This window comes from Sus scrofa, chromosome 9, assembly GCF_054392235.1.
Source record: "Sus scrofa isolate SSC_HxYL_T2T_F1_AM1 chromosome 9, Sscrofa_HxYL_maternal_Yorkshire_Landrace_v2.0, whole genome shotgun sequence".
In the NCBI taxonomy this organism is placed as follows: domain Eukaryota; kingdom Metazoa; phylum Chordata; class Mammalia; order Artiodactyla; family Suidae; genus Sus; species Sus scrofa.
In genome coordinates this window covers 11,063,285-11,085,564 of record NC_139391.1, presented here as the reverse complement: position 1 = coordinate 11,085,564, position 22,280 = coordinate 11,063,285, and the positions used below count along the sequence as shown (strand labels likewise).

The window sequence follows — 22,280 nt, the reverse complement described above, 5'->3', positions numbered from 1 at the left end:
TTATTATAATTATTACATATATTATTTTATATTTAAATTCATTTCCCTAAGTAAAATATCTTTTTTTGCACTTAAAACAATTCTTCTAGTGTTTAGAAAGGGGCTTTTTTGGTCTATGGGTTACTTTGTCATTATGCCTTTCATAGTACCCTGAATCCTCCACTTTTTTTGTTACTTAACCTTTTCCTATCTGATTTGTTACTTTTAGATCATATTCTTCAATATTCAACTTATTACATAGGCATCAGTCAATGAACTTATTCTACTTTGCCTTCGCCTTCTCCCATTTAAAAAACCACATTGTGTCTACTGTACCAGACCATATAATGTCCATATATTATTCTTTGGTCCTTATCCCATCTCTATTTTGGTCTTAGATCTATAGTTAAATATGCTAAATTCTCATCATCAGACGTTTTGCCCAGGTCTGCCTGTCTTCTCTTAGTTGGATAAAATCATTCTCTGGTACAATGCAGTCAGTAGAACGTTCTGTGACGAATGTGATGCTCCATACTGCACTGCCCAGTATGGCGGCCGTAAGCCACAAATGGATACTGACCTCTGGAAACATGGCTCATGTAACAGAGGAACTGAAAATTACATTGTAATTTAAAATTATTTAAATTTAAATTGCCACATGTGGCTAGCATCTACTGTATTAGAAGACTACTTGCGGATTCATCAGAAAGTATTCAATGAGTACTTGCATGTTTAAAACTGTTTTTCTACAACCTAGACACCTGAAAAACAACTTAAAACATAAAATCCTTGGTTTGCACTAAAAATGCTGTTCCACTAGTTCTTTTTATGTTGCTGATTAGGTCTAGTGCCAGTCCAATTTTCTTTCTCACAGTCCCTCTCAAAGTTGACCATTCCAACTCAGTTTTATGAGACAAAAACGAACCTTTCAATATCGAAATTCAAGTCTTCTGTTTCATCACCAAAAGTCTTCTTTCAAATTAATTTTTAAATTACAGTTTTAAATATAAGGTCTGTTTCACTGTTTTTTCCTGATTCTTCAGGGACTCCAATTATAGTTATAGTGAATTATTTTTGCCTGTCTTCCATTTCAATCACTTTTTCTTTGACCCTTTGTATTTCTTTATCTCATTTTCATTTTTTTGTTTCTCTGCCTTTCTTAAGCAGCCCTTATTAAATATTCAACACATTGTAATTCAGTCTTTTTTTTTTTTTTTTTTCTTTTTGTTGTTGTTGTTGTTGCTATTTCTTGGGCTGCTCCTGCGGCATATGGAGGTTCCCAGGCTAGGGGTTGAATCGGAGCTGTAGTCACCGGCCTACGCCAGAGCCACAGCAACGCGGGATCCGAGCCGCACCTGCAACCTACACCACAGCTCACGGCAACGCCGGATCCTTAACCCACTGAGCAAGGCTAGGGACCGAACCCGCAACCTCATGGTTCCTAGTCGGATTCGTTAACCACTGCGCCACGACGGGAACTCCTGTAATTCAGTCTTAATTCCTTTCCTAAGTTTAATCAATTCTAATTTTATTTCTTTCGGGGGTGAGGGAGCTATTTCTGTTACTGGTTTTTAAAACTTTTATTTACTTCTTTTGTTTGAGACGATTTAATTCAGTTAAGAGTACTGGGCTACGGTTTCTTTCTGCTTTATAATTAACTGCAGGAGAAGAATGTCCATGAGCCAAAAGGTTTTGATTCTCATTTTGTTTTCTTACTACAGTAACTTTGTATGGGTGTAAACTGATTTGGGTTGGGGGAGGTGTCTATTTTGTGGAAAGAGTAAAGGTTTGGGGTGGCCTAAAAGATTTCTAGTTCAAGGGAGTTCCTGTTGTGGCTCAATGATAAGGAACCCGAATTATATCCATGAGTGTGCGGGTTCGATCCCTGGCCTCGCTCTGTGGGTTAAGGATCCATTGCCATGGGTTATGGTGTAGGTCACAGACATGGCTCAGATTCCACGTTGCTGTGGCTGTGGTGTAGGCTGGCAGCTATCGCTCCAATTCGACCCCTAGCCTGGGAACTTCCCCTAAAACGCAAAAAGACATAATTTTTTTTTTTTTTTTAATTTCTAGTTCAAGACTGCCCTCGTCTGTCAGAATAATAAAGGTTAGTATTCTTTTTCATATATGTTTATTTGGGGGTAGTGACTGTGTGTGTTTGTGTGCATGTGTGTACACATGCAAGTACTCATTGAATACTTTCTGATGAATCCACAAGTACTCTTCTAATATAGTAGCTGCTAGCTACATGTGGCAAATTTAAATAATTTTAAATTAAATAAAACCCTGCGAAAATGGTTCAATGTATTTTGTAGTTGTTTTGTTCCAGTAGGATCTTAATTCCTACCTTTCTTCCTTCTTTCCCTACACTTACCTATCTCCAAAGGATATCTTCCTCTTTCAAGTTCTTTCTTTCCCAGAGGTAATACCTTTCTAAAACTGCCACTGTAGGTCTTGCACAGTTTCAAGTCCTTTACCATGTACTTTAAAGTACTGAGTACTTTAGCCAGTACTATGATCTTAGAACGCTTTCAGAAATTTTGCATTTATTGTGAGGCTTTCCCTTTCCATTGGTGTTTTGTCAGATTAAGCCCTCAAATCTCTTTCCCCCATAGTTTTTCAACTGTCCCCAAGTTTAAGACATTAAAGACAGTTGTTTTAGAATTTGGTATTTATTTTTTGTTCAAAAATTATTTGAAGTGCAAAGTATTCTTTTTCTCCTAGTAAGGCTGAAAATATGGACTAAATGTGGTTTTATTTACTTTCCTTCTTAATCTGTATGGTTTTCTAGAAGGACGAGCAGACAAATTCTAACTCAGGAGGCCAGTATAATCCTAGAGCAACCTGTAAGTCACTCTCATTTTTTTATTCTTATGATTATTATGGATCATGATTTGTTGGTATCTTATAAGCATTCTTAAAATATCCCAGGAAATAAAGCAGAGGGCTACGTTTGTGGACAAGTCTTCCATTTCAATATGAATCAAGTAACTCTGTTAAACTAGACATATGAGAAACAGATTCAGAAATTACTCTCTCAGATGCGGTGATTAATATAATTATCTAGAATCTGATATGATACACTACAATTTACAGTTGTGTCATAATTAGAAGTCCTTTCTGCCCATGTGTAAATAATACGTCATGAACTAAAACAAATTATGTTTAATTTACAAAGCTATATAAAAGAAACAAACTATAATCTACTTTTTTTTCGCTATTTTTGTCTTTATGATGATAATGCAAGAACATGACAGAGTGGTTTTCCCCTCTTAGGCTCTGGTAAAATTCATTCATCTCTCCATCCAACATTTATTGGGGACACCTAAACTGCCCAACAATAGGGATACAGAGATAACTAAGACAGAGTCCTTATCTCACAGGCAAGTAAAGGAATAGGAGTAAGTTGCAGAAGGTTAGATGCAATATAATATCCTTTTGGCTTTTTTTAGGGCCACACCCATGGCATATGGAAGTTTCCAGGCTAGGAGTAGGTTTGGAGCTACAGCTGCCGGCCTACACCACAGCCACAGCAACTCGGGATCCAAGCCTCGTCTACAACCTACACTGCTGCCCACAGCAACACCATATTCTTTGCCCACTGAGCGAGGCCACATCCTCATGGATACTAGTCGGATTTGTTTCCATTGCACCACAATGGGAACGCATCCTTTACACAAAATTTTAAAATACGTGAACCATACTTTTTTATATTTTTAAGGATACATACATAAAAATACAAAAACATGAGAAAATGATAATCAAATTTGGCATAGAGGTTAACTCTTGGAGAGTGATGAGAACAAAATCAGGCAGAGAAACAAAGGGAGCTTCAACTTTATCTACAGTAGTTTACTTTAAAAAAGAAAAAGATCTGAAACAAATATTATAAAGTGTTAAGATCTATAAGATACAGGGGTATATTTGTTATATTACTCTTATCCTTTTCTGTATGCCTGAGATATGCTCAAGTTGTGTAATAAACAATATAAAACTGAGAAACAATTTCAGGAATAAATGAGAAAAACAGCCTGTCTGAATATTGCACATCATTTTTTAGTTGAAGTGTTATACATACCTGTGAGTGCTAAATAGGAAGCAATGTACCGCTTTTCCAGTCCATCTCTAACACTCTGAATTGCACCAAAAACCGGAGGTATAATCATAATCAGATTACTCACTGTATTCCCTATAGAAGAAAAAAAAAAAAAAAAAACACAAGATGATTAATAAATAGTACTTTAAATAAAGATACACACACTTGGCCCTTAGCAAAAATTAAGTAGGTGATTTCTCAGAGACATAATGGGAAAATATTTATAAGATGCCAAAGGAAAATAATTCTACAGTCAACAAAAAATTCTTAAAATAATCCAAGTAAAATAAAGACAACTTCAGACAACTGAAACTAAGGATTTTCAACCAGAACTTCCACTAACGGAAATTCTAGTTTCTCAAGGTAAAAAGGGAAAATATCTAAGAAAGAACCTCAAAGGTACAGCAAAAAATGAGTTGGAGAAAGCACCTTACACCAACGCTACTGAAAGGTTGGTCCATGGATAACAATATGACAAGATAAAATATAGAACTGAATTAATTTTGTCTCCTGAATTGAATAGCAACAAATCAGAGTTTGCATTTTGCATGTCTTCTTATAGTTTAATTTTTGTGGTAATGTTTTTAGTTCCTAGTTTCTGTTTCTAGTAAAACACAAAAGGCAGTGGATCTTGATTTGATTTTGTCCCTCTCTTTACAAAAAACAAGCTGAAACAGGAACAGCAAAGAAACAATAGAAACCCCAATAGTAGAAATAAACAGTAAAGTAGGGCTTTCCTACTGGAGCCCTATTTCCTATTGGAGTTGGCTAAACTATTGTGCAAAATTGATTTGGGGTAATATTTTATGCATTTATTCTGGGAATAAAGTGGCATAATACATTCAAAACAAATGACGGGAAAGTCTGGTAGAATTAATAAATTCATGTATGCATGCTTACTGAAACCTAAGTATAGCAGTTCCTCCTCTATCCTCTGGGTATTATTCACAAAATTACATGTTTCTTACTTTTTTTTTTCAGGGCTATATCCACAGTGTATGGAAGTTCCCAGGCTAAGGGTCGAATTGGAGCTACAGCTGCCGGCCTACACCACAGTCACAGCAACATGGGATGTGAACTACATCTGTAACCTACACCACAGCTCATAGCAACACCAGATCCCCAACCCACTGAGAGAGGCCTGGGATCGAACTCACATCCTTACGGATACTAGTTGGATTCGCTTCCACTGTGCCACAATGGGAAGTCCCAGTTTCTGATTTTTTTGATTTAACAATGGTTATAGTAGACAGCAGCCTTTTTAATGATTATTATTTTCCATTATAGCCAGTTTACAGTGTTCTGTCAATTTTCTACTGTACAGCCAGTCATACATACATGTATACATTCCTTTTTCTCACATTATCATGCTCCATCATAAATAGCTAGATATAGTTTCCAGTGCTATACAGCAGGATCTTATTGCTTATCCTGGGTAGCAGCTCATTTAGCATGACTTTGCTCTTTTAAAAACGTGACAAATGAAAAAATTAAAAACTATATAAAAAAGGAGCTCCCAGGTAGACTAGTGGTTAAGGATCTGGCATTGTTACTGCTGTGCTACAGGTTTGATCCTTGGCCCAGAAACTTCCACATACTGCAGGTGTAGCCAATAAATAAATAAATAAATATAGTTTTTTAAAGTGACAAATATTCATTGTAAAAAATATAAACAATCCAGGAAGTTCCTGTGTGACACTGTGCATTAAGGATTCAACATTGCCATAGCTATGGCACAGGCCACAGCTGTGGCACAGGCTGCAACTGCAGTGTAGGTTTGATCCCTGGCCCAGGAATTTCCACGGGTGCAGCCAAAAAAAAAGAAAAGAAAAAATTTTGAGGAGTTCCCGTTGTGGCTCAGTGGTTAGCGGATCCGACTAGGAACCATGAGGCTGCAGGTTCAATCCCTGGCCTCGCTCAGTGGGTTAAGGAACCAGTGTCGCCGTGAGCTGTGGTGTAAGTCAAAGACCTGGCTCAGATCCCATGTTGCATGTGGCTGTGGCTGGCAGCTACAGCTCTGATTCGACCCCTATCCTGGGAACCTCCATATGCTGCGGGTGCGGCCCTAGAAAAGACAAAAAAATATATATATATATTTTTGAACAACTCAGAAAAGTGCAAAAAAATTAAATCATTAAATATCCTAACACCCAGAAATTATCACTATTAGTATTTGCTAAGATTTACATATATTGCATGGATGAATGGATGAATGAAGAAAGAAAAGACAGTTTTATAGGCTATTAGACATGTTCTTTTATTAAATTATCTTAACAAAAGAAAGTAAAACTGAATGTGAAATAACTAGAGTTCTGATTTTTACATGGCAATTTTTATAGCATATGCATCCTTGCTGTAAAACAAAGAAATTCACACTCTTAAATTTCTATCTACCTCCCTTCCACTACTTACTGATTTTTATGTTTCTTCCTCATTGTCAAGGACTATATATTTCACATTGTCAAGAATCTATATTTAGTTCTACACACCACATTTTGTATCCTTGCTGATTTTTTTAAACCTAACAGCTTTATCAGAATATAATTCACAAATCATAAAAATAACTCTTCCCATGTGTACAATTCAGTGTTTTTTCGTGTATTCAGAGTTGTGCAACCACCATCACAATCTCATTTTCAAACACTTCCACAGTCCAAAATGAAACCCCAGACCCATTATCTGTTACTTCCCAACTCTTCTCTCCAGAGTCCCTGGTGACCACCAATCTAGTTTCTGTCTCTGGACTTGGCCATCCTGGACATCTCATATAAATGGATTCATACAATATACAATCTTTTGTGTTTGTCTTTTCTCACTTAACATAAGGTCTTCAAGGTTCATCCACTCTGTAGCATGTATGCATTAAAAACTTCATTCTTTTTTGGAGTTCCCGTTGTGGCACAGAGGAAACTAATCTGACTAGGAAAGATGAGGTTGCAGGTTCGATCCCTGGCCTCGCTCAGTGGGTTAAGGATCCGGCAGTGCCGTGAGCTGTGGTATAGGTCGAAGAGGTGACTCGGATCCCACGTTGCTGCACCTGTGGCATAGGCTGGTGGCTCCAGCTCTGATTAGACCCCTAGCCTGGGAACCTCCATATGCCACAGGTGTGGCCCTAAAAAGACAAAAAAACAAAAAAACAAAAAAAAAAAGAACCTCATTCTTTTTTTTTGCCAAAAAGTCCATTGTATGGATATACCACATTTTATTTATATACCTGTCAGTTGGACATCTGGGTTGTTTCCACTCTTTGGCTATTACAAATAATATTGCTATGAACATTCATATGTAATTTTTTGTGTGTATGGATGTATTTTCAGTTCTCTTTAGAATATACCTAGGAGTGGAATTCCTGTGTCATTTCATAATTCTATGTTATCTTTGTTTTTAACTTCAGGTCTCTATTTAAATGGATACAGTGTCAATCTCCAGTCTTTTTCCCCATGGCTATTCTTTCCATTTTGTCTTTTTTTTTAAGCCAAGTTTTACTTGTTTAAATTTCATCATCCATCTCCATATTTTTTTTTCAAGGATATGTATGTGCTGTATTCCCTGACTTCTGAGTGCTTGAGAATATGTCTTTTGCCTTTAATGCAAAAGATAATTTAGCCACAAAATTTTGGGGTCTATCTTTCTTTCAAAAGTTTTTAATCACTATGCTCTCATTATTCAGACTAAACATCACTATGTAGAAGTTTGAAGCTAGTGTGCACTTTCCCCTGTGGATAACTGTATGGCAAACATGCCCTACACACTACAAACATGTAGTATGAAAAGGATGGTCTTGTCAATAAAGGGTACTGGAGCAACTGGATGTTTGCAAGAGAAAAAAATGAATCTGGACCCCAAGCTCACACTTCTTACACAAAAATAAAATCCAGATGTATTGCAGATCTAAATGTGAAAAGTAAAACAGTATAACTTTTTTCTTTTTTAAACAGCATAACTTTTAGAAGAAAACATGGGAGAACAGCTAAACAAGCTTGGAAATGGCAATAAACTTTTAAAGAGAACACAGAAAGGATTAACCACAAAGGCAAAAAGACTATAAAGTCAAGAAGAAAGAATAAAAGTTTGTTTTTTTCAAAGCTGATTTAAAGAATAATAGATATGAAACTGCTTTGTAAATAAGGGGATATATAAATGTCAGCTTATTTAACTTTACTGGACAAAAAGAATGCATGAAAAATTATCATAAAATGAAAACTTGGGTTAAAAAAATACTACCAGTCTGGGTCCAATCAGGAAAGATAAATCAGAGAGTAATTTGAACTGAAAAAGTTTACTATAAAAAATCATTAGGTCATGCAGTGGGTTAAGAATCTGGCATTGTGACTGCTGTGGTTTGGGTTTGATCCCTGGCCCTGGAACTTCTACATGCTGTGGGGGCGGCCAAAAAAAAAAAAAAAATCGTTAATTATAAGAGGAAATTGCAGTAGTGAGAGATGGGCTAGTAGTAAGCAAAGCTAACTCTAGAGAATACAGAAATAGCATATGTAAGGAACAGCTACTACGCCTAAGATGGAGATAGAAACTAAAAGGAGAGGTCCCAGCCAGGGCTGACAGCCAGACCCTTGTGGAGGGGGCATGACCAAAGCTCATCAAACAGTAGGTAAGTTACTGGGCTGCCACCCCTGAAGAGCTCAGTGAAAATCCACCCCTAGTAGCTTGTGCTTAAACTACCTTCTAGGATGCCAGGAAAAGCTTATTACATGGAGGCAGGAGCTAGGGGCCACTAAGTGCTGCTGACTGCATGACTGCAGGAGCTGGCACTGGAGAAGCTGAGTAAGCTTCTGGATCTGAGCACTGGGGGAAGTTTCATAAACAGGGCAGAAGATGGATGAACCACTTGCACTGCAAGAGCCAGGCACTAAAGCCAAGCTGACACACCAGAACTAGGAAGGAAAATCCTTTCTCTTGCAGTGTCTCTCCAGTGCCCTCTACTGACCAAGCTGAACATCCAGCTAAGCTATTGAAGGAAACATTTAAAGGGCCCAGGCCCACTTTCACAGAGCATGCAATGAATTTGAATTTGAAGCTGAGAGGTAATAAATTAATAACTATTATCGATAACAGTTGATAACAATTATAAAACTATGTTTTCGCCAATCATTTCTGCACAAAACTATGTTTAGTGAGGGTTCCCCCAGCACCAAAATAAGTTTTAAGATGGTAAAGTAATGGGAGTTCCCATTGTGGCACAATGGAAACGAATCTGACTAGGAACCATGTGGTTGCGGGTTCAGTCCCTGGCCTTGGTCAGTGGGTTAAGGATCCAGTGTTGCTGTGAGCTGTGGTGTAGGTTTCAGACAAGGCTTGGATTCCGTGTTGCTGTGGCTTTGGTGTAGGCCGGCAGCTACAGCTCCAATTTAACCCCTAGCCTAGGAACCTCCATATGCTGCAAGTGGGGCCCTAAAAAGACAAAAGACAAAAAAAAAAAAAAAAAAAAAAAGATGGTAAAGTAATGGATTCTTTCTTCTTCTTTTTTTCATATTTTCTACAATATGGGTATACAGTTTTTATAACTTAAAGTTAAAATATTGGTAATATAGATGAATGATAGAAAATAAAGGCTAAATTATTTCCACTACGAGTTTAACTGGACTTTGGAGTGCTCCCAGAAAATTCAATTAAAACATTATTTTTCCAAAAATAAAAACTAGAGATTCATTCATATACCACACAATACTGTTCTAAAACATTAGGAAGTTCCCATTGTGGCTCAGCAGGTTACAAACCCGACTAATACCCACGAGGATGTGGGTTTGATCCCTGGCCTCTCTCAGTGAGTTAAGGATCCTGTGTTGTTATGAGCTATGGTGCAGATTGCAGACACGGCTCAGATCCTGCAGTGCTGTGGCTGTGGTGTAGGCTGGCAGCTGCAGCTCCAATTTGATCCCTAGCCTGGGAACTTCCATATGCTGTGGGAGCAGCCATAAAAAGCAAAAAAACAAAGCAAAACAAAACAAAATTTTATAGAGGGAATCCTGTTTGGATACAGAGTTAAATGATTTTTTTTTAATCTGAAAATTATAATATTTTTATACCCACAAACACATCTTTGAATTCTTGCCCCCAAATTATAGGCAAGGCTGGTATTTCAGTAATTTCAAGATTTCTTAACAGGTAAAGCTATCTTTTACCAAGTGAAAAGAACTCAAGTATCAAAATATAGAAAAGAAGGTGGCGGTGGGGGGGGGGCGGCGGTTAATGTGCCAAAGAGTAAGTCTGAAACAACTTTGAAAATATAGTAGAAAGCTGTTTGCCTCAGCATGACAGTAGATGGAGCCAGTATGCTCAGCCTCCTTTAAAGTGCTCCCAAAAGTGGCAGAACACACAAAGCCCCGGGGCAGCTGGGTTGATAATTTAGAACTCAGTCGTATTTATAATTGTGTAACCACCACTTAAAAAAACAGAAACAATAAAATCTGGGGAAGCCGAAAAAGTGATCTACACTGCTTCATTTGCCACTGTGGGGAGTCCTCAGAGTCAGCAAAAAGCCAGATGAGAGAAGCAGTAACTGGTTTGAGCCTGAAAGAAACCCAGTACTTCCCACAAGGAAAGTTCATTTTGTCAAATATTTAACTACTTATGCAAATGTTCAAAAAATGTTAACTGCAGAACTTCAGAGTATTCAGAGCTGGAAAAAGACAAGATCATCTAATCTCAACTTACAGCAGACAACATTTTGTTGATACCCACTACCACCTTCCAGCTGTGAGAACTTGGGCAACTTATGCTTAATTAAGCCTAGTTTCCTGACCTCTAAACTGGGGGTGGCAGGGAGATGTTATTTAAATAATTCTATGATGAAAACAAAAAATATGACAAAATAATGCACATAAAGATCATTTCTGATAAGAGAAAGAACCAACGAACATAATACAGGAACGTCTACAATACTGCTATGTTAAGAATTAAGGAGTTCCCGCCATGGCTCAGCAGAACGAATCTAAATCTAACTAGTATCCATGAGGACACAGGTTCGGATGCCTGGCCTCACTCCTCATGGATGCTAGTCAGATTCGTTTTTGCTGAGCCACAATGGGAATTCCCCCTTAGCAGCTTTTTTTGTTTGGTTGGTTGGTTGGTTGGTTTTGTTTTTTCATTTTGATTTTTGTCTTTTTGCCTTTTCTAGGGCCGCTCCCACGGCATATGGAGGTTCCCAGGCTAGGGGTCGAATTGGAGCTGTAGCCGCCAGCCTACGCCAGAGCCACAGCAACACGGGATCTGAGCCGCGTCTGCTACCTACTCCAGAGCTCACAGTAACGCCAGATCCTTAACCCACTGGCAAGGCCAGGGATCGAACCTGCAACCTCATGGTTCCTAGTCAGATTCGTTAACCACTGCGCCACAATGGGAACTCCATAGCAGCTTTTAATTAAGACAAATACCAGAATAACAACAGGAAATTAATACAGGTATGTCTTACTTTAAAAAGTGATAAATACGGAGTTCCCTTTGTGGCTCAGCAGTTAACAATTCCGACTGGGATCCATGAGGTTGTGAGTTTCATCCCTGGCCTTGCTCCGTATGTTGCTGTGGGCTGTGGTGTAAGCTGCAGATGCGGCTCGGATCCTGCATTGCTGTGGTGTACGCCAGCAGTTGTAGCTTCGATTCCACCCCTACCTGGGAACTCCCATATGCCGCAGGTATGGCCCTAAAAAGAAAAAAAAGTGATAAACACAAATTCAGCTTAATTTGACAAACATTCACTAATTATTTTCTATGGGCAGAGCACTGAGTCAGGAGATGGGAAGAAAGGTTAGCAATCTTGATTCCTGTCCTGAGAAAAGATAAATATAATTTAGTGGGAAAGACAAGTAAACAGCTTGTGAAGGAAAATAACTGGACCAAAGAGGATAAAAAACTTACTTGGAGGGAAAGAACCTAAGAAGGGCTTCAGTAAGGAGATAGCACTTGAGCTATGCCTTGAAAGAGGGAAAGATGAGAAGTATTTATCACTGCCAATATAAGAATTCTATAAAAAAAAAAATATATATATATAGCACCCAATTTCCTTTGGGACACATACAGTAGCTTCAAAAACATTATTTATGAAAATTGATTTCTCATATCATTCTTTAAAAATATACCTTACACTTTCACTTTATTGCATGTAAGTTATAAAAAATATTTTAAAACCATATATAGTAAAAATGGAAATAATCATATTAAATTCAAGGGGATGTACATTTTAGGTTTGGGAAGAAAATCTAAATACAGAGTGATAATGAGATGACAGAAGACTTGGGAATCCCTACCAGTTATGGCTCAAGTAAACTCTAGCCTAAAAAGACGGAAGTTATAGGGGAAAGTAAAGACTCAGAGCAAAAACATGCATTATCTATATATGCTGCTGCTCTGAAGAAGGTTTAAAGATGAGAACTGAACAGTGAGAATAAACAGTTAACAAATAAGCATGATGGAGAATAGTCAGAAGAACAAGGGAAATAAGACCATCTTCAAGTCCTCAGAGAAATATTTAATGAAATGAAGATTTCAGACTTATCCAAAGGTCAGAAAGAAGTTTCCAAACCATGCTCAGGATGAAGAGGCATTACTGAAATAACAAAATCTGATCATGATTATCCCTACTTTCTCTCCCATTTTTATTAAAACTTTTTTTTCAGGGTCCAACTCAGTAAAATTAGTCTCGCCTAATCACCTTACTGAAAGGATCACTCTCTTCTTATAGCACTTACTGTTCTAAGCTCTCATGTGGCACTTAGCACAGACTGCTTTCCACAGCTAGTTCTCTTTTCACTGAATAAGAACATAGATATTTGTATCTTGTCTCCTTAAGTTAAATTTCTTGAGAGCAGCACTCTTACATTCACTCATTCAATAGCAAATACTTATTGAGCATCTACTGTGCAAGGCTCTGTAAGAGAATACAAAGCAAAACCAGACAGACTCTGACCTTATGCAGATTAAAATAGAACCAAATTTACAAAATAGTTAAGATATTTAAAACCTAACAGACATTCTTTTTGATGTAGTTCAATTATGTTGTAACAGTCATTCTTTATTCCCAAATTAATTCGATGTAACAGATCATCTTTTACTCCAAACTAATTTCTCTGTAATTTTTCCTTCTTCACTCTTCATTTACTTAAGAAATCATTAGTTAAAATTCATGAACATACAAGTCCTTAAAATGCATTTAAAATGTTATACTAAATTAACTATAATAGAAATGCAAAGTATTTATTAATATTAAAATCTTACTGAGGATACCATCCACATTTTTTATTGATTTCATGTTTTTTATGAAATGGCATAAAACATTTCCTAAGCTGCCTTAAAATATGCAAAAAATGTTTAAGAATAGCTCATTCTCATATATAGGAAGGACAAGGGGAAAATTTTTGACTGTTACCCTGCCTCCAAGTTACTCAGATCAAAACTCAGGGATTTCTCCCCAAAAGTCAAATGATCAGGGTTCTATAACCTTCTTTATTTTTTTCTTTAACATTGTATCAATGCCCTAGGGAACGTCTCCACATGATAAAGGCTACATATGACAAGCCCACAGCTAATATCATAGTGAGGGGTGAAAAGTTGAAAGCATTTCCTCTAAGATCAGAAACAAGACAAGAATGTCCATTCTTGTCACTTTTAATCAAAATAGTACCTATAGTCCTAGCCACAGCAATCAAGACAAGAAAATGAAATAAGAATCCAAGATGGAAAGGAAGAAATAAAACTGTCACTTTCTGCAAGTGACATAATACTATATAAAAGAAAATCCTAAAGACATCATCAAAACACTACTAGAACTCATCAATAAATTAGGTAAAGTTGCAAAATACAAAATTAATATACAGAAACTTGTTGCATTTCTAAACACTAACAATAAACTATTAGAAATGAAGAAAACAATTTCATTACACCAAAAAAAAAAAAAAATACCTGAGGATAAATCTAAAAGACTTATACTTGGAAAACTATAAGACACTTATGAAAGAAATTAAAAACAAGATGAAAAGATATACCATGCTCATGGATTGGAAGGATATTGTTAAAATGAACATTTTACTCAAGGCAATCTTCAGATTCAATGCAATCCCTATCAATATACCAAGGGCATCTGTCAGAGAACTAGAACAAATAATTCTAAAATTTGAATGGAAATACAGAAGACCCTGAATAGCCAAAACAATGTTGAGAAAGAATGAAGCTGGAGCCTTTGCACTCCCTGATTTCAAATTATATTACAAAGCTACAATTATTAAAACAGCATGATACTGGCGCACACACACACACACACACACACACACACACACACACACACACACAAAGACACCTAGATCAACGCAATAGAATACAGAGCCCAGAAAGGACTTATAAGGGCAATTAATTTATGACACAAGAGAAAGGATAGCCTCTTCAATAAATGGTGTTGGGAAAATTGACCAGCTACATGCAAAAGAATCAAGCTAGACTACTTTTTCACATACAAAAATAAACTCAAAATGAATTAAAGAGTTAAATATAAGACCCGAAATCATAAAAATCCTAGAAGAAAAGACAGGTGACATACTCTATGACATCAGTCTCAGCAATATTTTTTGGCTGTGTCTCCTCAAGCAAGGGAAACAAAAGGAAAATAAACAAATGGGACAACATTAAACTAAAAAGCTTTTGCACAGTGAAGAAAACTACCAACAAAAAGAAAAGGCCACCTACCAAGTGGGAGATATTTGTAAATGATAATACCGATAAGGGGGTTAATATCCAAAATATGTAAACAGCTCATACAACTCAGCATCAAAAAATAAAACAAAAACTAAAACAACCCACTAAAAAAATGAAAAGACCTGAAAAGATGCTTTTCCAAAGAAGACATACTGATGGCCAACAGGCACATGAAAAGATGTTCAACATCATTAATCATCAGAGAAATGCAAATTAAAACCACAATAAAATATCAACCTCATACCTGTCAGAACGGCTATCAACTACGAAAACAGACATACAAACCAACGGAACAGAATAGAGAACCGATAAGGATCTGGCGTCGACATGCACTGTGGTGTAGGTCGCAGACATGGCTCAGAACTGGTGTGGCTGTGGTGTAGGCCAGCAGCTACAGCTCGGATTAGACCCCTAGCCTGGGAACCTCCATATGCCACCAGTGCAGCCCTCAAAAGACAAAAGACAAAAAAAAAAAAAGGACTAGAGAACCCAGAAATAAACCCAGACACCTATTGTCAAATAATCTTCAACAAAGGAGGCAAGAACATAAAATGGGAGAAAGTCTCTTCAGCAAGTGGTGCTGGGAAAACTGGACAGCTGCATGTAAATCAATGAAACAAGAACACACCCTCACACCATGCACAAAAATAAACTCAAAATGGCTTAAAGACTTAAACATAAGACAAGACACCATAAAACTCCTAGAAGAGAACATAGGCAAAACATTCTCTAACATAAACCATACAAATGTTTTCTTAGAAGAGTCTCCAAGGCAACAGAAATAAAAACAAAATTAACAAATGGGACCTAATCAAACTGACAAGCTTTTGCACAGCAAAGGAAAACATAAAGGAAAATAAAAAGACAACCTATGGAATGGGAGAAAATAGTTTCAAATGATGCAACCAACAAGGGCTTAATCTCTAAAATAAACAAACTTATACAACTCAAACAGCAAAAAAAACCCCAACAACTCACCTGAAAAATGGGCAGAACACCTGAATAGACATTTCTCCAAAGAAGATATACGGATGGCCAACAGGCACATGAAAAAATGCTCAACATCACTGATTATTAGAGAAATACAAACCAAAACTATAATGAGGTACCACCTCACACCAGACAGAATGGCCATCATTAACAAGTCAACAAATAATAACAAATGCTGGAGAGGGTATGGAGGAAAGAGTACCCTCCTACACGGTTGGTGGGAATGTAAATCGGTACAACCACTATGGAAAACAGTATGGAGGTACCTCAAAAAACTAAATATAGAACTACCATATGATCTAGCAATCCCACTCTAGTCATATATCCAGACAAAACTTTCACTGAGAAAGATACATGCACCCCTATGTTCACTGCAGCACTATTCACAATAGCCAAAACATGGATACAACCTACATGTCCAATGACAGATGAATAAATTAAGAAGATGTGGTACATATACAACATGGAATACTACTCAGCCATAAAAAAGAACAAAATAATGTCTTTTGGACCATCACAAATGAAACTAGAGACTCTCATACTAAGTAAAGTAAGTCAGAAAGAGAAAAACAAATACTATATGATATCACATATCTGGAATCTAATATATGGCTCAAATGAACCTATCTATAGAAAATAAACAAACTCATATGGAGTTCCTATTGCAGCTCAGCAGAAACAAATCTGACTAGGATCCATGAGCATGCAATCCCTGGCCTTGCTCAGTGGGTTAAGGATCCAGCATTGCCATGAGCTGTGGTGTGGTCAGTGGGTAAAGGATCCCACATTGCTGTGGCTGTGGTGCAGGTCAGCAGCTACAGCTTCAATTCAACCCCTAGCCTGGGAACTTCCATATGCTGTGGGTGCGGCCCTAAAAAGACAAAACAAAACAACAACAACAACAACAAAAACCACTCATGAACATGGAGAACAGACTTGTGGTTGCCAAGAAGAAGGGGGCAGGAGTGGAATCAACTGGGAGCTTGGGGTTAGTAGATGCAAACTATTGTGTCTGGAGTGGATAAACAATGAGATCCTGCTATATATAGCACTGGGAACTGTACCTATGTTGCGAGACATGTTTTTATAATATTTTCTTAGCCTCTTTGCTGAAAACTCCATCTTGTCCTTCCTTACTTTGTCCCGTCTTCCTGCTTGAGAAACAGTCACGGTGATTGTAAATGACTTCAGCTTAAGAACAAAGACCTAAAGGCATGGGTTATTCGCCGGGTCAGCTGAAAGAGGACATAATACATTGGTCTAGGCACTCCGGACCAGTGCAGATTGGCACGCCATTTGCACAAGCATGATATGTCCTCTAAAGAATAAGAGAAAGAGGAACCTCATGGCCAAGCGGTTTATGAGTGGTCATTAACAGAATATGCATTAGAAAAGAGAACCAAGGTGCAAACCTAGGCACCCAGGGTTACCACAAGTAAGCAAGCCTTTTGCAGAAGCACAGTGAGGACTCTGAAATGCTATGCATAGATAGCTAACTCAAATGCTAATGATTCTTAAATGCCTAAAGTTTAGAGGAAAAGTTTAACCATCTACCAGCTAAGAGACTTTTAAAATAATAAAAGAACTTATAAAATAATAAAAAAAAAAAAAAACCTATATCCTGCACCTACAACCCCCTTTTCACTTGACATAATCCTCAAGAGCACAATAAAAGCATTGTGGTTTCTTGAGGCAGGGCTCTTGGTCCCTGAGATCTTGAGTCCCCCGGTTCCCACCTTTACTTAAGATAAATGTCTCCATGTCTTGTTTTATGTTAACTTTCTTTCCTTAAGTTCCACAGCACCCGTTCTTCAGCCCCATCCTGCTGAGCTGGTCTCGGCATATCTAGTCACTTGTGATACAACATGATGGAGGATAATGTGAGAAAAAGAATATAACTTTTTACATATATATATGTGTATATATATATATATATATATATATGTACGACTGGGTCACTTTGCTGTACAGCAGAAATGGACAGAACATTGTATATCAACTATAACAAAAAAAATATTTTTAAAAAAGAATGGCCATCAATGAAAAGACCACAAATAACAAATGCTGTCAAAGATGTAGAGAAAAGGGAATCCTCATATACTGGTGATGGAAATGTAAATTGGTATAGACACTGTGGAAAACAGCATGGAGCTTCCTCAAAAAGCTAAAAAATAGAACTACCATGTAAGCCAGCAATTCCACTCCAGGGTATACATCTGAAAAAAGTCAAAACACTAATTCAAAAAGGTATGTGCAACCCAATTTTCATTATTAACATTATAATTGCCAAGATATGGAAGGACCTAAGTGTCTCTCAAGATGAATGGACACATTAGAATGGATAAGCAATGAGGTCTAACTGTAAAGCACAGGGAACTATACATCCAGTCAGACCACAATGGAAGATAATATACGGAAGGGAATGTGTATGACTAGGTCACTTTTTTTTTCTTATTGCCATTTTATTAATTGCTTTGGATTTGTTTTTGTTGCTCTTCTTCTCTCCTATTCTGGTTTGATGACTATCGTTAGTGTTGTATTTGAGTTGATTTTTCTTATTTGTTTGTGTATCAATTGTAGATTTTTGGTTAGCAGTTATTCTGAAGTTTTGATATGAGTCTGTATGTATAAATATGAGATTGTTTTTAAGTTTATATGAGACTATATATGAGATTCATATATATATATACATGAGACTCATATATATACATATGAGTCTATACATATATATATGAGATTGTTTTAAGTCTCATATATATATGAGATTGTTTTAAGTTGTTGGTCTCTTAATTACAAGTGCATCTCCAGTGTCCTGCATTTGTACCCACCTTTTCTCATGATTTCTGATTTTGGTGGCAAAACTGTGAACGGATGATTTCATATCTTTACTGTATATATACCTTTACTGGTGAGCCTTGTCATTTGCGGTATTTTTGTTTCTGGTTGTAGCCTTTTCATTTCTGCCTAGTGAAGTCCCTTTAGTATTTGTTGTAAAGCTGGTTTAGTGTTGCTGAATTCTCTTAGCTTTTGCTTATCTGTGAAGCTTTTGATTTCTCCTTCAAAACTGAATGAGAGCCTTGCTGGGTCAAGGAATCTTGGTTGGAGGTTTTTTCCTTTCATCACGTTAAGTATATCATGCCACTCCCTTCTGGCCTGCAGAATTTCTGCTGAAAAATCAGCCTATAACCTTATCGGGGTTCCCTTGTATGTCATTTCTTTTCCCTAGCTGCTTTCAATACTTTGTCTTTAATTTCAGTAAGTTTGATTAATATGTGTCTTGGGGTATTCCTCCTTGGGTTTATTTTATATGGCACTCATTGCACTTCCTAGATTTTAGTGATGGGTTCCTTTCCCATGTTAGGGAAGTTTTTGGCTATTATCTCTTCGAATATTTTTTCTGGCCCCTTCTCTCTCTCCTCCTTCTGGCACCCCTATAATACGGATGTTGTTGCGTTTCACATTGTCCCAGAGTTCTCTGAGACTCTCTTCATTTGTTTTCAATCTTTTTTCTCTTTTCTGTTTCGGATCCATAATTTCCACTAATCTGTCCTCCACCTCACTTATTCATTCTTCTGCCTCCTGTATTCTGCTGTTGGTTGCTTCTAGTGAATTTTTTATTTCAGTCATTGTATTTTGCATCTCTTCTTGTTTAAATGACTAGGTCACTTTGATGTACAGTGGAAATTGGCTCAACATTGTAAATCAACTATATTCCAATAAAAATTTTTTTAAAAGATGAACACATAAAGATGTGGTATATCTGTGTGTGTGCATGCACATGCATGTGCCACAATGGAATACTACTCAGCCATAAAAAGGAATGAAATCTTAAAATTTGCAACAACACAGATGGACAGGTAGGGTACTATGCTAAGTGAAATAAGTCTGACAGAGAAAGAAAAACACTGAATGATAACACTTGTATCTGAAACCTAAAAAGAAATAGAACAGGAGTCCCATCGTGGTGCAGCGGAAATGAATCCAACTAGGAACCATGAGATTGCAGGTTCAATCCCTGGCCTTGCTCGGTGGGTTAAGGATCCAGCATTGCCATAAGCTGTGGTGTAGGCTGCAGATGCAGCTCGGATCTGGCATTGCTATGGCTGTGGTGTAGGCTAGAGGCTATAGCTCAAATTAGACCCCTAGCCTGGGAACCTCCACATGCCGCAGGTGCAGCCCTAAAAGCACAGAAGACAAAACAATTAATTTATTAATTAATTAAAACTAATGAATACCGCACACACAAAAAAAGACTTATGGATAATAGACAACTAGTGGTTAACAGTGGAGAGAGGGCAGGGACAAGCGGCAAAATGGGGTAGGGTTTTAAGACATACAAACTGTTATGTATACACACACACAAAAAAAAAAACAAGCCACAAGGACATACTGTACAGCACAGGGACATTTTAAAATAACTATATACAGGAGTTCCCGTCGTGGCGCAGTGGTTAACGAATCCGACTAGGAACCATGAGGTTGCGGGTTCGGTCCCTGCCCTTGCTCAGTGGGTTAACGATCCGGCGTTGCCGTGAGCTGTGGTGTAGGTTGCAGACGCGGCTCGGATCCTGCGTTGCTGTGGCTCTGGCGTAGGCCGGTGGCTACAGCTCCGATTCAACCCCTAGCCTGGGAATCTCTATATGCCGCGGGAGCGGCCCAAAGAAATAGCAACAACAACAACAAAAGACAAAAAAATAAATAAATAAATAAATAAAATAAAATAAAATAAAATAACTATATACAGTCATATACAGTAACTATCATACCAATATTTTATGATAGCTATAAATGGAGCATAACCTTTAAAAATTGTGAATCACTATGTAATAGACCTGAAACCTATATAACATTGTACATCAACTATACCTCAATTTTTAATAATATTTTTTTAAAAGACAACAAATAACAAATGCTAGCAAGGATGTGGAGAAAAGGGAACTCTTGTGCACTGTTGGTGCAGCCACTATGGAAAACACCATGGAGATTTCCTCAAATGATAAAAAATAGAACTACCACATGATTAAGCAATTACACCCCTAGGTATTTACTTACGGAAACAAAAACACTAATTCACAAAGATGTACATACTCCTACATTTATCACAGCATTATTTACAATAGCCAAGATACGGAAGCGCTCTATTTGCCCGTCAAGTGATGAATGGATAAAGAAGATACATACATACATGTACACATAAACATATACTATGGAAAATTATTCAGACATAAAAAAGAATGAAGTCCTACCATTTGCAACATGGATGGTTCTAATATCTAGAGGGTATTATTCTAAGAGAAATACAAATACTGTATGGTATCACTTCTATGTGTAATCTAAAAAAATATAAGTAAACAAACATAACTAAACAGAAACTGATTTATAGATAAGAGACAGGAGACAGGCGGTTGCCAGAGGGAAAAGAGATCGGGGGGGAGACAAATAGGTGAGGGAGATCAAGAAGTACCAACTTTCAGTTATAAAATAAATGAGTCATGAGTATGAAACGCAGTGTGGGGAGGATAACCAATAACTATGTAGTGTCTTTGTATGGTGACTGCTGGTAACTAGATTCATCACGGTGATCATTTTGAGATGTGCAGAAATAATCAAATCACTATGTTGTATACCAGGAACTAACAATGTTACAGGTTGATTATACTTCAAAAACAAACTCAGAGGAAAAAGAAATCAAATTTTGGTTAACAGAGGCAGGAGATGGGGGAAGGGGGAATTGGATGAAGGTTGTAAAAAGGTACAAACTTCCTATAGACGGTACTAGGGATGTAATATACATAATAAATATAAGTAGCACTGCTATAAGTTATATATGAAAGTTAACAGAGTTAAATCCTAAGAGTTCTCACCATAAGAAAAAAAAAATTTTTTTTTTTGTCTTTTTGTCTTTTTAGGGCCACACCCACAGCATATGGAGGTTCCCAGACTAGGGGTCTCATCAGAGCTACAGCTGCCGGCCTACACCACAGCCACAGCCATGCCAGATCCTTAGCCCACTAAGCGAGGCCAGGGATTGAACAAAACTGCAACCTCAAGGTAGGTTCCTAGTCAGATTGGTTTCTGCTGTGCCGGGACGGGAACTCCAAAAATAGTTTTTCTTTTTTCTATCTCTGTGAGATGATGGATGTTCACTAAACTTACTGTGGTAATCGTTTCACGATATATGGTAGTCAAATCATTATGCTGTACCCTTAAGCTCATAAACTGCTGTATGTCAATCACATCTTAATAAAACTGGAAGAAAAAAAGAGAAAAAAACTACCTGAATGCTGAACAATTTAAAAATATAAATATCACTGCCTTCTTTATCTTCTAAAAGTCTTATGGAAGTACAATTACTTTACAATATTGTGTTAGTTTCTGCTGTAGAGCAAAGTGACTCAATTATAGTTATACATACATATCTATATATTTGTATATATAGTTATACACACATACATATTTATTTATTCTTTTCCATTTTGGTTTATCACAGGATATTGAATACACTTCTCTGTTCAGT

The 22,280-nt window shown here is 37.2% G+C and overlaps 1 protein-coding gene across 5 annotated transcripts in view; it reads right to left on the bottom strand.

The window, feature by feature from the left end:
• Nucleotides 1–22,280, bottom strand: part of ACER3 (alkaline ceramidase 3) — a 156,506-nt gene that overhangs the window by 95,069 nt on the left and 39,157 nt on the right. For all 5 annotated transcript variants that reach the window (XR_014814746.1, XR_014814747.1, XM_021062554.2 and 2 more), the window contains exon 2: nucleotides 4,058–4,168. Coding sequence is in view for 3 of the 5 variants with exons in the window: in XM_021062554.2 (XP_020918213.1) it covers nucleotides 4,058–4,168 (111 nt within the window). In the remaining 2 variants the exon portion in view is untranslated. The remainder of the gene's footprint in view (nucleotides 1–4,057; nucleotides 4,169–22,280) is intronic.